Consider the following 13,805-nt stretch of genomic DNA (forward strand, 5'->3'; position numbering starts at 1 on the left):
TACCCTAAGATTTTAAATTTTTAATGTAATGATGTGGAAAAGCATAAAGTTCTTTAAGAAGTTCATATTTGTTTACAAAATTAGACAAGTCCTCAAATAATATTTGTTTTGTATTAAGTTTATTTAGCGTGAGTTACTATGGACTGACTAAATGTATATTTAGTTTGTAAATTTTTTAATATAAAATTTAGTACTGAAAATAATTAATATTGAATGGAAAATAAAAGAAGTGAAAATAAAATACCATAATTTATCTCTTAAAACCTTCGTTAGAACGTTTATACCAACTTTTCTATCTAAAATAGATAATTTAAAATAAAAAAAAATTACTTTATTAAATTTAAATATTTATTTTTTAATACATCATATAGTAACTTTCTTACTTTCTCTTTCTCCTCTATAATAATTAGAGAAAATTTTATTTTCTAAATTAAAAAAATAGAAAATAAAATCCATTGTTTAAATTTAAAAAATAAATTTTATTTCTTAAATTTTAAAAAAATACTATTCATAAATACAGAATTTAAAAAATAAATAAAATAATTGTAAAATTAAAATGAATGATTTAATAAATATAAAAATAAATACACAATTCAAATATTTGAAAATTAAGTGCATGATGCTTTTAATCATTCAATCAGACGCAATCATGAGTTTTGAGAAAAAAATTAATGAGAAAATAGTAACAAGACAAAGCAAAAAATATTGAAAATCCACTTGCTGATTCTCTAGGTTATAGGTTAAACTATCACACGACAGCACCAAACACTGAACAATCAAACTCCGCTACCAACATAAACATTGCTCAGAATCTGAAAATCCAAAATCATCAAGAGAAACAAATACGCCATTAAGTCTACAGCATGAAGCTACAAGCTCCGTGCAATCATGACATGGAAGTAGAGATCCACTAGAAACTAAAACAAGCAGAAACAGAAAAATAAGATCAAGCTCATCGCTTCTTGGAGACACCAACAGTTTTTCCCCTCCTTCCGGTAGTTTTTGTGTGCTGACCGCGAACTCGAAGGCCCCAGTAGTGTCGAAGTCCTCTGTGATTTCTGCAAAAAAGGATTTCCACACAATGAAAAACTGAAACTAAGCGTTGAGATTGAGTTGCAGTAGACAATGGATATATAGACAGATGTTTGGTATCCATTTACTTGGTGCCAAGTTAAACTAGTAGTGATTGCACCAATGGAGGAAAAAATATATATACTCAGATATTTTTGAAGTTTACACTAAAAAGTAGAGAAGCAATGACAATGATTTCAAGGTTATTTGTTTACTCTCATAATTGATTCAGAAAACACTGTCTCATGTGGCAATAAATTAGTGAGGTGGATTGAACATTGTTGACAAAATCAAATTTGAATCAACCAACACCACCTTCCACTTCCAAAATTTTAATACTACAAAAAAATGCCTTCTTTTTGCTCAAAATTTCAAACCCACACTAAAAAGTCAATCTAAAATCGCACAATTACTCAAACCTAGACATCACTGTTTCCAGTGGCACTAAATCACACGTAGATTAAGCATTGTTCACTAAATCAATTTTGCATCAAGCACCACATCCAACTCAAGTTATTGGCCCTATTTTATCGAGCAAATCAAATGGCATGCCCTATCAGTTATATCCTATGGTTATCTTACAATCTCACAGAATAACAAATAATAATTGATACCTATACAATGAACAAATCAAAGGAATAACAAGGGTAGGTAGAATGAACAAAATTGACAATGAAAAATAATATACCAAGGAACTAAACTAAATGAATCATTCGACTAAAAGATAATTTTCAGTGTTTAAAAAGCCAACCTTATCTTCTTCAGCCGTTCCAAGTCATCCCTAAGCTTCATGTCCAAAGCATTTGATACAACCTGGGAGTATCGGCCATCTTTGTAGTCCTTCTTCCTGTTTAGAAACCAATCTGGGATCTTGAACTGGCGCGGATTGGCCACAACAGTCATAAGGTTCTCAAGCTCAGCGGCTGAGAGTTCACCAGCTCTACAAATAGTTTGCAGTATCAAACATCAGCACAATAGGTTTAAATAAATTGATTATTTGCTTTATCTGCTGCTTTGCCTGTCAGCCAGACTGAACAACACCATGGTTAATCAAACGACTTCAATGACCAAGAAATTGCCACAAAGTTATCTCAGACGAAGAAGAGAAAATTCAGCACAAGAATTTTCACCAAAATATGTTACAATATAGACTAATATACCATTCAGAAGAAGTAACAGCGAACTCATATAACCCCTACTCATTGCATCAAAATAAATCACGAGCGTACCCAAAAAAAAAAAAAACTAAAAGGAAAACCTTTTGTTCATATCGACGTCGGCCTTTTTGCAGACAATGTTGGCGAACCGGCGGCCGATACCCTTGATAGACGTGAGGGCAAACATGATCTTCTGCTTCCCATCGACATTGGTGTTGAGCACACGGAGAATGTGCTGGAAATCCTCGTTCGCGACCAGCGACTACGGATCCACAGATCACAGAAAAGAGACATCAGTGTCACTATGTGTGAAAGAGAAGAATCGAGAGGCAAACCAACCATGGCGACGTCCACGTCTAGGGTTTCTCGCCTCGCCGCTGCTACTGCCACAGCCCTCGCACAAGCAAATGCGTCGACCGAGGGAGGCGAAGGGGAGGCGGCGGCCTTATGAAGCCAATGAAACAAAACGCAAACCGAACCCTAGATGGAGATCGGACGGCAAACGATTCACGGTTCTTAATGGGCTATTAATGGGCCTTAGGGATTTATTCAAAGAACACGAGGACAGTTTTGACAAATTTCCCTATTTCTTCCCTGCCACTGCCAGGCGGCCATCTGTTACAGAGTTATTATAATCACGAAAATTATTCGGCGAGAAAATAATAACTACCACATTAATTTCAATCGCAATCGACAAAAAGCTAAAGATCGCGACAGTAATGGAGGATATGGGAGAGGAAAAACATGGCGTCAGGTGAGGGCGGTTTTGGCCAAGGCAAATGCATCCCAGTAACCACACTTCTCTTCTCGCCGTGCTTCTCCAGCGCACCCCACGCCCTTTAAATACGCCCCCCTCTTCCTCTCCTGCTCCCCGCTCGCATAGCAAGCGCAAGCGCCAACACTCTCTCTCCGTTCTCTTGGAGTGGAGGACGGAGCGGAAAGCAGCGACCTTGGCATCGATTTCGCTGTCGGAGTGGTGGGTTTTCCCCCAATCGGAAGCGGAAAGGAGTCACCTGCTGGAACTTTTAGGTGGAAATCGAACCTAAGCGTAAAGAAGCAATTTTTTCTCCAAGTAGTTCCCTTTTGCCCATCAGCGGAAAGGAGTCATCTTCTTGAACTTTTACGTCAAAATCGAACCATTTTCTCGCGTTTCATAAGCAGGCTTTACCTGTTTCTCGTCGTCAAAATCGGATTTTTTTTTTCCCCCTTTCTTTTTTCGTGTTTTTCAGGCTCTTGTTTGGTGTTCTATGGCGTGTGATCGTTTACTCACGCAAACAAAGGGCGGAGTTTGACCTTCTGTTTCAGTTCGATTTTTTGTTCCGAATATTGTAGAGAATCTGACGCACATATCTTGGGAGTTCGATTTCACTCATCTTTGTTTTTATTTGATTCTGAAACTGTTTTGTTAATCAATAAGAAGAATCAGAAATCAGAATCAGTCCCTCATACCTTTTCTTTTCAGATTAAGGATTTAGCATGCTGAAGAGAAGATCCAGATCAGTTGGTGGCAAGCAGGGATTGATGATGTCTGATTCCAATTCTCCTCTATCTCCCTCTGCAAGCAAGACCGTTGCTTCGTCCCATTTGCTACTCCGGAGCTTCTCTTCCAAGAGATTTGCAGACATCGAAGCCGCCATGAGCCCGACCTCCATACTCGAAACCAGGCCCTTTTCCTCCTCTGCGAACCTCATGCAGCCAAAGAAGCCTCCTTTTGATTCCATTGAGCCTATTGGCCTTGGTATTGTGGATGCCCTCAACGGGGAGAAGAACTCTCAGCGCCGAATGGTTGTGTTCGGGCCACAGTTGAAGATTCAGATTCCCACCATTGCCTCCGTGGAGTTTCCGAATTCCCCGATCGAGTTCGGGGTCAAGAACAAGGAGTCCCAATTGGCACTCTTCTCCCCTGCCCGGATATCCTCCGGCCATGAGGTGCCTGCTGTCTCTAGGTCCATCTCCATGAGCGAGATGGAGCTCTCGGAAGACTACACGCGCGTGATTTCCCACGGGCCAAATCCGAAAACCACTCACATCTTCGACAATTGCATCCTTGAGCCCTGCATCAATGAATCCATTGCCACCGCGGCGAAGGAGAACTCTGCAGATGAATTTTTGACTTCTTGCTATGCATGTAAGCAAGTTCTTGGACCAGGAACAGACATCTTTATGTATAGGTCAGTGTTCTTCAATCTTTTACTCAGTTTTCGCATAAATTGCATAATTCCTAATCCTATTATACAAAAAATATATTCTCTTGCGGAGATTTTTCTTCCAATGATCAAAAGAATTGTTAACCTAACAATTAAACTCCAAGTAAACTAAACTGTGAGTCCTTGTTCTTATGTTATGGTACTGTTATTAAACAAACTGTTCTTGGTTAAATTCTGTGATAATTCAATTGATTCCACTGCTTAGTGATTGAGACATATGATTCCTTGTCACTTCCACGCCAGGATTAGACACCACTCTTCTTGTTCATTGTAAGGTATTAGGCGATGCACTTGTAGCTATTGGGGTCCCCAATCTCTGTAGAGCTTCTTTTTGGAGAGTGACCTAGACCTACCTCTTGTTCCATCTTATCCAAACATTTTGATTCAGTGATGTATAAAATTTCTTCCTTTGTGTTTTTGCATTTGGATGCAACTTGGGTTGGAGCTTTGTCCTATTGTCATACCTCAGTAATGTTTCTTTCAGAGGCGAGAAATCATTCTGCAGCACCAATTGCCGGCACCGCGAGATGCTTATCGACGAAGGTTTGTTCGAGAATCCCTCGGTAGATTCATCGCCGATGAACTAAACGACGATTATGATCCTGAAGAAGTGCAAATCCTTATTTCCGCAAACTTAAATCTAAAACAGTCTTACTGAGAGCTGCTGGCTCATTTTTTGCATCCATCTGGGTGTGTTTTTTCTGTGTGTATTTTTGGTTTTAATGGAGGAAAATTTTTGAAAAATATGTGTTTGGATCATGCAACTGTTCATGGCTCTGAGAGGCTTATCAAGGTCAATACTATTTTCTTTCCTTTTGTGTCATAATTTTGTTTACTATAAAGAACAATGGAGAGATCATGAATAGTGAATCGAATAAGACGACATAGGGAGGGACCTTATGGAAAAGAACATCTCAAATAGTTCTTGAGATGCATAGTGACATTTGAACATCGAACCTTATGGAAGGACATTAGACAATACACTTTTTAAATTGTTATGAATAAATAAATATTACCACTTGATGAATTTTTTTTTTTAAGATGGAGTTGGTGCCTACGAATAGCGAGAGAGACAAAAGGAGTGAAAAAAAAATAGATATTATTTTTTTGAAAAATATAGAATATCTAAGATAAGATGCTGTTTTCTATTAATATTTTTTTAAAAAAAAATATATAAGCTCATCGTGCTTACACTGTTTAGAGAAAAAAAAATCTGGCTAGAGATTAAATATCTGGATTTTTTAAAAAAAACTTTCCTACTCTAGACTTTATTGTTCAAGGAGTCCAACCATACTCTTCTACTCCACATATCCATCTCACATGAGTTAAAAGAAAAACAATCTACTTTCAAAATTAATAAATTAGAATATCTGAATTATCAAATAATAAGAACAATAATAATAATGTGGCTAGAGATGCGTATCTTTTTGTTTCTCAGAAAGAAAAGGAAGCAATACATTACAAAAAGGGGTGTTTGGGAGGAGACAAAGATAATAATAATGATTTGTTCTTTCAAAATTTAAATAGATAATAAAAGAAATATAATAGAGAGAGAAAAGTGGAAGGAAGAATAAAAAACTAAAGGCGAGAGTGACAGGGTGTCTGTCATTAGTCGGTGCTTAAGGGCCCATTTATTAATTAATTATTTATTATTATTAATATTTTAAGGTGTAATTGTAGGGAGCAGTGGACATGCTAAAACGGGGCCATCCCTAAATTGATCCACCTATTTTCTTACCGTGCCGAATCAAACCTGGCCCGGTCTAGACATGACCCAAGTCTAAGCCGAGTTGAGTAAGCAGCGAACCGGATCTCGGAGGGGCACGATCCGTTGGGAGCGGGGGGAGGCACGGAAGGACGCTGCTTCATTACGCTCATTAACTTTCAGTGGCGTACTTGCAACACGGCGTGGAAAAAAGAATTGCTCCATGAATGCGAGAATGGTGGACGCTTCTTCACTCATCGCGTCGTTAGACTGTTCTACGCAGTGATCGCAATCGCATCTCCAGCAATTCCACCGAACTAGCCTACCAAATCCTTCGGCATTTCGCCTATTTTTTTTTTTTTTTTGTCTCTTTCGCTTTTTTTTTTTTTTTTTTGTCTTTTGTTTGGAAGATGAGCAGCAGAGAGATGGGATGAATCTGGATGGGAAAAGCAGCTGGATCTGGAAGAGCAGCTGCTGGATGATTGGCTTTGGGGGGAAGTGCGGTTTATGCTCATGGTATGATCATGTAAGCTTGCGTTTGTTGTGTGATTTGAGCTTGCGTTTTTCTTCCCCCTCTTTCCCGTCGGCGATCGATTTGTATTCGAGGGTTTTTGGCCTTCTCTGATGCTGACGTCCTTTTATCTTTTGAAGAAAAAAAGGAATGCTACTTCTCCTCCTCTGTGATCGAGTTCTTAGATAAAGTTGCCCTAGATCTCCAGCCTCGCACGAGCATTTTTGGTGTTTCCAACGGCTGATTATCTTTCCTTGATTTCTGGGAGCTTTGATTGAATACTTTTATATTTTATTTTTGCAAAAAAAAAAAGCAAGTTTTTCCTCGATTAGTTAGTTCCATGATTAAGTGTTTACAAAGTTGCAGAGCAAGATCAAGTAGAATATTTAACTTCATTGCATAATCTTAAAGGTTGGAAAATAATTTATTTGTGTAAAAATATTTCTTGAGACGAATTTCACAGGAAGATGATTATATTTGTGTTCATTTGGCTGTGATGATTGGCAGATCAGGCAAAGGGGGTCAAACAATGAAAAGCGTGAGAAAAAAAACTTTTCTATCAAACATTTTATATGAAACAAACAAATGATCTCCCAATGTGTTCATTATTTGTTGCCGAAAACTAGTGTGTTATATTGCCTAAGAAGATTGGTTGCTACCTCTCAACTTCAAGGTTAGAGAACAAATCATTTTCATCATTTTCTATTTTTTTTTTATCTATGATTGATGTCTTTTACGTTAATGATCTGTGCATTTACTTTTATGGTTGGTGTTGATGGATGAATTTATTGTTTTTAGTATCAACTCGATCTCAACGTTGTCTCAATCTCTCACAGCTGATACTAATTTTGTACTCCCTAATCAGACTGTTTTCTATTATGTTTTACTCAGGTGGTTCTATAAGGTATGAAGTTGGAAGAGCATGTGCTTGCTTCGTCAAAATCTTGTATGATTGACTTGTGCCAATGAAACTGATCTTCTTCGGAGTTGGAAATCTTTTGAAGGCGTGAACATTTGTGAGATTGAAGAAAATAGGGGAAGATAATAGTTGCCTTGGTGGCTGTCATCACTCATCATGGCAACATTGGCAGATACTCAATCCAAACGCATGTATTCATGGTGGTGGGATAGCCATATCATCCCCAAGCACTCCAAATGGCTGCAGGATAATCTTGCAGGTAAGGTTTTTGATTCTCTTCTTTGTCTTGGTTGAGTGAGAATTGATGCATTTTATACGTTATTGAATTGAGCTATATTTATTGATAGTCATGTTCATTGATAATCGAGCTTTGTATAATGATAAATTTCCAAAATTATTGGAGCATGATTTGATTCAGGAGCATTTAAGATCCCGCTAAATGTAATTCATGATAGAATATCTTCTAGTAGTCTGGGATTTCGAGTGAAGACAAGAAACAAGGTAGGGGCAACAATGGACAAGGAAGGAAATATGGGTAGGGTATTGGTGAACAAGGGAAAGGATAGATCAATTGAACTGGTGTTAGGGTTGGGACTCACGACACCATGTGGGATGGATGAGCTAGAGAAGGAGACCAGGAATGGAGTCAAGAAGGGCAAATCTGCAACAAAGAAGAATGAGTTTCGTTTGCTACAGTGGATCTTCTTTCTCAGTGAGGAAGGAGGTCACTACAAGCACTAGATCCCCTGAATTGTAGAACAGTATATTGATCTGGTAGAGTATACAAAGACCAAACAAGAACTGCAAGTTGTGCCAAGACCAGCATGAATTAAAAGACTGTTATCCATATATTTGCACAAGGAAGTGAGTGCGAGGGTAACTATTCCTACTGGATTATATTACAAAATGGATATTGATTTATTATCCTTCTTAAAATTCAGTAATAGGAAAAATAGTTTGCCAAGAAGATCATTTGAGTTTTTGTGTCCTTTTGGGATTCATTGTCCAATGCTAATGATGAACACCATTTACACTTACCTGTGCAGATATAGATGACAAGGTCAAAGCCATGATCATGCTTATAGAAGAAGATGCTGATTCGTTTGCAAAAAAAGCAGAAATGTATTTCAAGAAACGTCCTGAGCTTATGAAACTGGTTGAAGAATTTTACCGTGCCTACCGTGCATTGGCAGAACGATATGACCATGCAACTGGGGCACTTCGTCAGGCTCAACAAACTATAGCTGAAGCATTCCCTAATCAAATTCCATTTGACTTGTTTGATGAGTGTCTATCCCTGTATGCAGACACAAATATTCCTGAAATGACTCAAGGAAATTTGAATGCACATATTGATGTGGACAGTGATCTTTTTGGATTGTCATTGCATCATGACACAACTTTTACAGAGAGTGGGGAAAGCAAAGTTTCAGAGTACAAATTACTTCAGAAAGAAATAATGAGGCTGTCGAATGAAAACCAGGAGCTGAAGAAGCAAATTAGTTTGGAATCAGCACGTGCCGATAAAAATGAAGGTGAAGTTCAGTGCCTAAAAGAGACCTACTCCAAGCTAAAATCTGAGAAAGAAGAATCACTTGCTCGATATCTGGAATCCATGACAAGAGTATCTGATTTGGAAGATGAAATATCATTCACCAAAGCTGATCTTAAGAAACTTAATGATGAGATGATCTTGGGAACTGCTACTTTAAACAGCACTGAGGAACAGAGGGTTGCTTTGGAGAAGGCTAATCGATCTTTACATTCAGAAGCTAGCATCCTAAAGAAGAAAATAGAACATCAACAGGAGGAGCTTAACAAAAAGGGTATGGAGCTGAAAATCCTGAATACTTCCTTACAAGATACAGATCAAAGAAAAGTGGAGGTTGAGATTGATTGCCAATCAATGAAAAGGAAGCATATTGATACCCTTGAAGTGATGAGGCATCTTGAACTGGAGCTCGAAATGGAAGTTAAGAGACTGAAGGATGTGGGTGAAGAACTTAAGAAGGTCAGTGAGGAGAATGTCAGACTGTGTGAAGAGCAGTTTTCGTCTTCTCTTAAAATAATGAGTCTGGAAGATGAAATAACATTCTTGATGGATTTGAAAAGGAAACTTGAAGATGAAGTTGATCTTCATCTCGATGAAAAGGAAGCTCTTCAGATACAACTTGATTGTCTGACACAAGAAAGAGATGATTTTGTAGATAAGTGTCATGCACTTACAGATGAACTTCAAGCGGTTAGTTTAAATGTAGAATCCCTTCAGACATTGATAAAGGATTTGAGGGATGCAAACCTTAAACTGAGGGACTCAATCATGGAAAATGAGCATAAAATAAATCTTTACTTGCTTAATCTAAACAATATGCAAACAATGTCGAAGAAGATTCAAGTACTGGAAGGTACACTTTTGCATGCAAATGGTGAATTGGAGAGATTAAGAACGAAGGTAAACAAATTAGAAGATGGCTCTGCTCATCTGCGAGGTAGAATATCTATCCATCTTGCTGAAAAGGCATCGATTTTGTCACACTTGGAGGTTGCAAATCAGAAAATTGAGAAGCTTTCAAAGAAAAATGCATTCTTAGAGATCTCTCTATCTGATACGAATGTTGAACTTGAGGATTTGAGAAGAAAGTTGAGGGTTGTAAAAGAATCCTGCAAGACTCTTGATGATGAGAAATCATGTCTTCTTTTTGAGAAGAGTACTCTCATAACACAGGTAAAGATATCTTCAGGAAGCTGATTAAGGTATCTAAACATACTAATCCTTTTTTCCACTCTTATTCTGGAATTATTTCTTGATTGATTTTGTGGCTATGCCAACTGCAGTTTAATACCAAAATTTGTTTGCATCATGTAGAAACATGTACATAAAATAGTGTAATAAATAAATATGAAAAATGGTAAGATTGATGTGGGATTACTGAATAATTAGGTGAAGCTCAAAGTCACTTAGACAAACTCAATAGTTAGGGAAGTTGATCAATTAGACTTGATGGTGTCTCCAAAGAAACCCTATTTAATGTTACTAAAATTAATTTAAGAGATTTGGATATTCTTAACACATGAAAAAAATAGCTTAACAGGTTGAGTATAATTGGTGATATAGTCTTGTATGAACTTAAATGAGGGATAAGATACATAAAACTGATTACAGATAGTTGAGACTAATACAACTTGTTGCCACTATTTTCACTGTATCAGGTGGAAAGCTTTAAACAGAATCTACAGAGCTTGAAAGGCCGGTATTCTGAGATGGAGAAAAATGGCTCTAACCTAGAGAGGGAAAAGGATTCAATCCTTCAACAAATGTCAAAACTGCAAGAGTTATTAATCATGGAAAAAAATGAACACAATACCAATCTTCAGTCTAGCAAAATTCAGCAGAGTGCATTAGAAAATCAGGTATCGCTCCTCCATGAACAAGCTAGGGGATGGGAGGAGAATTTCCAAGTGGAACAACACCAAATCGTAAGGGCTCAGATTGAAATTTTCATATTGCAGAGATGCTTATGTGACATGAGAAAGGAGAACTCCGATTTATCATGTGCATCTCAAAAACAGGAATATGACTTGAGATGTGCAGAGAAGCTTATCTCAAAGCTCGAGCAGGAATGCTCGACACTTGAGAGAAAGGTAACATCTTTAACAGAGCATAACAGGAAAGTAAGGGACTGGATACATGTAATAATAAGATCACTGAAGATGGATCTGGAGCATGTTGGTATAGACGATAGCAAAGATGAATTAGTTTTACAGCTTATTTTGCATGAATTGAAGCAAATGCAACAGACTATTTCAGAGGTCCAGGATGAAAAGCAACAATTGTTTCAGGAGAAATCCATTGCCATCAATCTTCTACAGCAGTTAGGGAACTATGTAACAGATATGAGAGAAGAAAAGACTCTTCTTGAGAGAGAATCTGAAGTAAGAGCAGAAAATTTTACCCAGATGAAATGCAAGAATGATGAAATCCTTGAGATGAGCGAACTTTTAAAAAAGGAGATGCAGACAAGCAACCAACGAGCGGAAGCATTGAAAGTTGAAGTGGATTTGCTATTCAGACAGCTTACTTGTCTACAAGAATCTCACAGCACATTACAAACTAATTCCTTTAAGGTACTGGAGGAAAATAATTCTCTTTGCAGGAAGCTACATAACTTGATAGATGATGGCAAACTGGAAGAGGAGAACAATGTTCTTATGGAGTTTATTGCTCTGGACTGCCTTTCCGTAGTGTGTAGGAGTCTTATCTCGGAGAGAGATTCAGCAATCAATCTGTTGAGTACTGAAAACCACAACCTCTGCTTCATGAACAGCAAGCTTGAAGCGGAGAACAAGATTGTCAATGTGAAAATAATAATGCTTGAAGATGAAAACACACATCTGAAGGATTTTTCCTCTAACTGGAAAGAGTGCAGAGGAGATTTGCTAGAAGTCCAGTATGAGGTCAATCATGCTAGAATTATTACTGCAAAAGAACAAATGGAGATTTTTGAAGAGGAAATCGCAGTAAAAGATTCAACCATTCAGGAGTTGGAGAAAAAGAATTTTATCCTCGAAGGGGAAAGTACTCGACTAAGAACTGACTTGAATGAGTATTCTCTATTTTTGGAGTCTTTATGGGATGACATTGCTATCCTAGAAGATCTTACACTTTCCCTTGTGAAGCGATATTCTATTTCAATACATTCTACAAAAGACAAGGTATCTTCACTCTTTCCTTTGATGAAGTGAAAAATGTATTATTAGTTTCATTTAAACAAAGTTCTTTGATGTGTCCATAATACTGCAGTAAGATTTCTAAGAACTAATCAAAATAGATTCTGGATGTCTGATGATACAACCGTGTATTCAGGATGATCAATATCAGTCTTCTCCTTATATCAAGAGGAGCCAAGAAGAACATAAGGAAGAATATGGTGCCACTGGACCTATAGGAACTCAAAAACTGCAAGATTTGCACAACAAGGTGAAACTGCTGCAGGAGGCAGTGATGGATACGGGCAATGTTGTAGTGCTCGAACAATTAGATTCAAGTGCTAGTTTGGATGCTGCATGGAAAGAGATTGAAGCATTAAAAATGAAGAGAGTCTCCAACAATGACATCGCTAGATCAAAATATAAACAATACATGAGTGACATACAGCTTGATATTATTTTGAATTCTTCACGGTACAAGAAGGATTTTCTTTCTCGCGGACTAAGAAACTCTAAAAAGGCTGGTGAATCCACAGAACTAAGGGGTAAATACGAAGAGGGGTGCAGCACTCAGAATCAGAAAGGTTCTGTGCTAATCAAGGACATGTCATGCTACCAAACTGAAGAAGTGGAAGGAAAGTACACACATTCAGATGGACTGGTATTTGAGAAAGAGTGCATTGACAAGCTAGAGCTCCCAAAAAAGGCAGAATCTCACCATGATTGGCACGGAAAGGTCTTAGATAGACTCTTTTCTGATGCTCAGAGGTTGTTGCTTCTGCAAGCAAGCATAAAAGAATTGCAGAAGAACATGGAGGAAAGTGAAAAGATCAACCAGCCTACTAAATCAGAGTTCAATGCTCTCAACGCACGGTTGAAAGGTGCTGAGGGAACCATCTTGGAGCTCATTGAAGTGAATGGTAATTTGATGAAAAAAGTAGAGGACTTTTCTGCATCTCCTGCCGATGAGCCAGGGAAAAAGGCTAGCGGCAGCAGAAGGCAGAAGCAGATCTCTGACTGGGCGCAAAAGGTATCCCAAAAAATTGGAAAGTTGGAATTAGAGATGAAGAAAATTCAATATGGGCTGCTGAAATCTGAGGATAGACATGCAAATAAAAGAATGAGAATGATCAAACGAAGAACCGGAATTCGTTTAAGGGAATATATCTATGGAAGGAGAAAGAGCAGGAGACAGAAGGAAGGTGCTTCCTGTGGCTGTTTGAGGCCAGCAGTGAACAGCGACTAACCTCTTCCATGCTCAGTTTTTAATGGCTCTATATGCTCTGCTTGACGTAGTTATGCTGAAGTGACTAGTTTAAGAGTTTGTATATGGTAGCTTTCCTGGTGGCAAAACATATAATATATACGGCGGCTTTCCTGTTATGGAAGAAAGTAGTGAAGCTTAATTATCTATATTTAATGATTTTATGTTTCCATTAATCGATATCACTGTTATAAATCTTGTACTTAATGATATTAATGAATCATGGTCTCCCTAATGGATCCTTCATCTATTTTCTCCTTGTAT

The 13,805-nt window shown here is 37.8% G+C and overlaps 3 protein-coding genes across 9 annotated transcripts; 2 read left to right on the forward strand and 1 right to left on the reverse strand.

Annotated features, from left to right (window-relative positions):
- Positions 1–769: 769 nt before the first annotated feature.
- On the reverse strand, positions 770–2,726 carry LOC122002069 (40S ribosomal protein S18). The gene is made up of 4 exons (XM_042557120.1): positions 2,568–2,726; positions 2,330–2,490; positions 1,823–2,011; positions 770–1,058 (listed from the first exon to the last, which is right to left on the reverse strand). The coding sequence occupies exons 1-4, from the start codon at positions 2,568–2,570 to the stop codon at positions 953–955; spliced, it is 459 nt and encodes a 152-aa protein (XP_042413054.1). The 5' UTR covers positions 2,571–2,726; the 3' UTR covers positions 770–952.
- Positions 2,727–2,910: 184 nt separating this feature from the next.
- LOC122002068 (FCS-Like Zinc finger 8-like) lies at positions 2,911–5,181 on the forward strand. 4 transcript variants are annotated; one of them, XM_042557116.1, is made up of 3 exons: positions 2,913–3,257; positions 3,691–4,399; positions 4,905–5,181. In XM_042557116.1, the coding sequence occupies exons 2-3, from the start codon at positions 3,705–3,707 to the stop codon at positions 5,020–5,022; spliced, it is 813 nt and encodes a 270-aa protein (XP_042413050.1). In that variant the 5' UTR covers positions 2,913–3,257; positions 3,691–3,704; the 3' UTR covers positions 5,023–5,181. The 4 variants fall into 4 exon arrangements, with proteins under 4 accessions (XP_042413049.1, XP_042413050.1, XP_042413052.1 ...); XM_042557118.1 differs by having other exon boundaries at positions 2,918–3,257; positions 4,920–5,181; XM_042557117.1 differs by lacking the exon at positions 2,913–3,257 and adding an exon at positions 3,269–3,581.
- Positions 5,182–6,268: 1,087 nt separating this feature from the next.
- LOC122002070 (protein NETWORKED 1D-like) lies at positions 6,269–13,791 on the forward strand. Of its 4 annotated transcripts, none has more exons than XM_042557124.1 (6): positions 6,269–6,666; positions 7,159–7,324; positions 7,543–7,829; positions 8,617–10,295; positions 10,781–12,283; positions 12,435–13,791. In XM_042557124.1, exons 3-6 carry the CDS (start codon positions 7,727–7,729, stop codon positions 13,521–13,523), a joined length of 4,374 nt encoding a protein of 1,457 aa, XP_042413058.1. In that variant the 5' UTR covers positions 6,269–6,666; positions 7,159–7,324; positions 7,543–7,726; the 3' UTR covers positions 13,524–13,791. The 4 variants fall into 4 exon arrangements, with proteins under 4 accessions (XP_042413058.1, XP_042413057.1, XP_042413056.1 ...); XM_042557123.1 differs by having other exon boundaries at positions 6,269–6,656; XM_042557122.1 differs by lacking the exon at positions 7,159–7,324.
- The last annotated feature ends 14 nt before the right edge of the window (positions 13,792–13,805 follow it).

Source organism: Zingiber officinale, chromosome 7A, assembly GCF_018446385.1.
Source record: "Zingiber officinale cultivar Zhangliang chromosome 7A, Zo_v1.1, whole genome shotgun sequence".
NCBI classification, from domain to species: Eukaryota; Viridiplantae; Streptophyta; class Magnoliopsida; order Zingiberales; family Zingiberaceae; genus Zingiber; species Zingiber officinale.

Excerpts from the sequence above, each read along its gene's own strand:
- LOC122002068 (XM_042557115.1), top strand. The coding sequence starts at position 3,705 with ATGCTGAAGAGAAGATCCAGATCAGTTGGTGGCAAGCAGGGATTGATG.
- LOC122002070 (XM_042557124.1), top strand. The coding sequence starts at position 7,727 with ATGGCAACATTGGCAGATACTCAATCCAAACGCATGTATTCATGGTGG. Across the intron at positions 7,830-8,616 it reads GCTGCAGGATAATCTTGCAG|ATATAGATGACAAGGTCAAA; the intron begins GTAAGGTTTTTG and ends TTACCTGTGCAG. Across the intron at positions 12,284-12,434 it reads TACATTCTACAAAAGACAAG|GATGATCAATATCAGTCTTC; the intron begins GTATCTTCACTC and ends CCGTGTATTCAG.
- LOC122002069 (XM_042557120.1), bottom strand. Across the intron at positions 2,012-2,329 it reads GACGTCGATATGAACAAAAG|AGCTGGTGAACTCTCAGCCG; the intron begins GTTTTCCTTTTA and ends AACTATTTGTAG. Across the intron at positions 1,059-1,822 it reads GAACGGCTGAAGAAGATAAG|AAATCACAGAGGACTTCGAC; the intron begins GTTGGCTTTTTA and ends CCTTTTTTGCAG.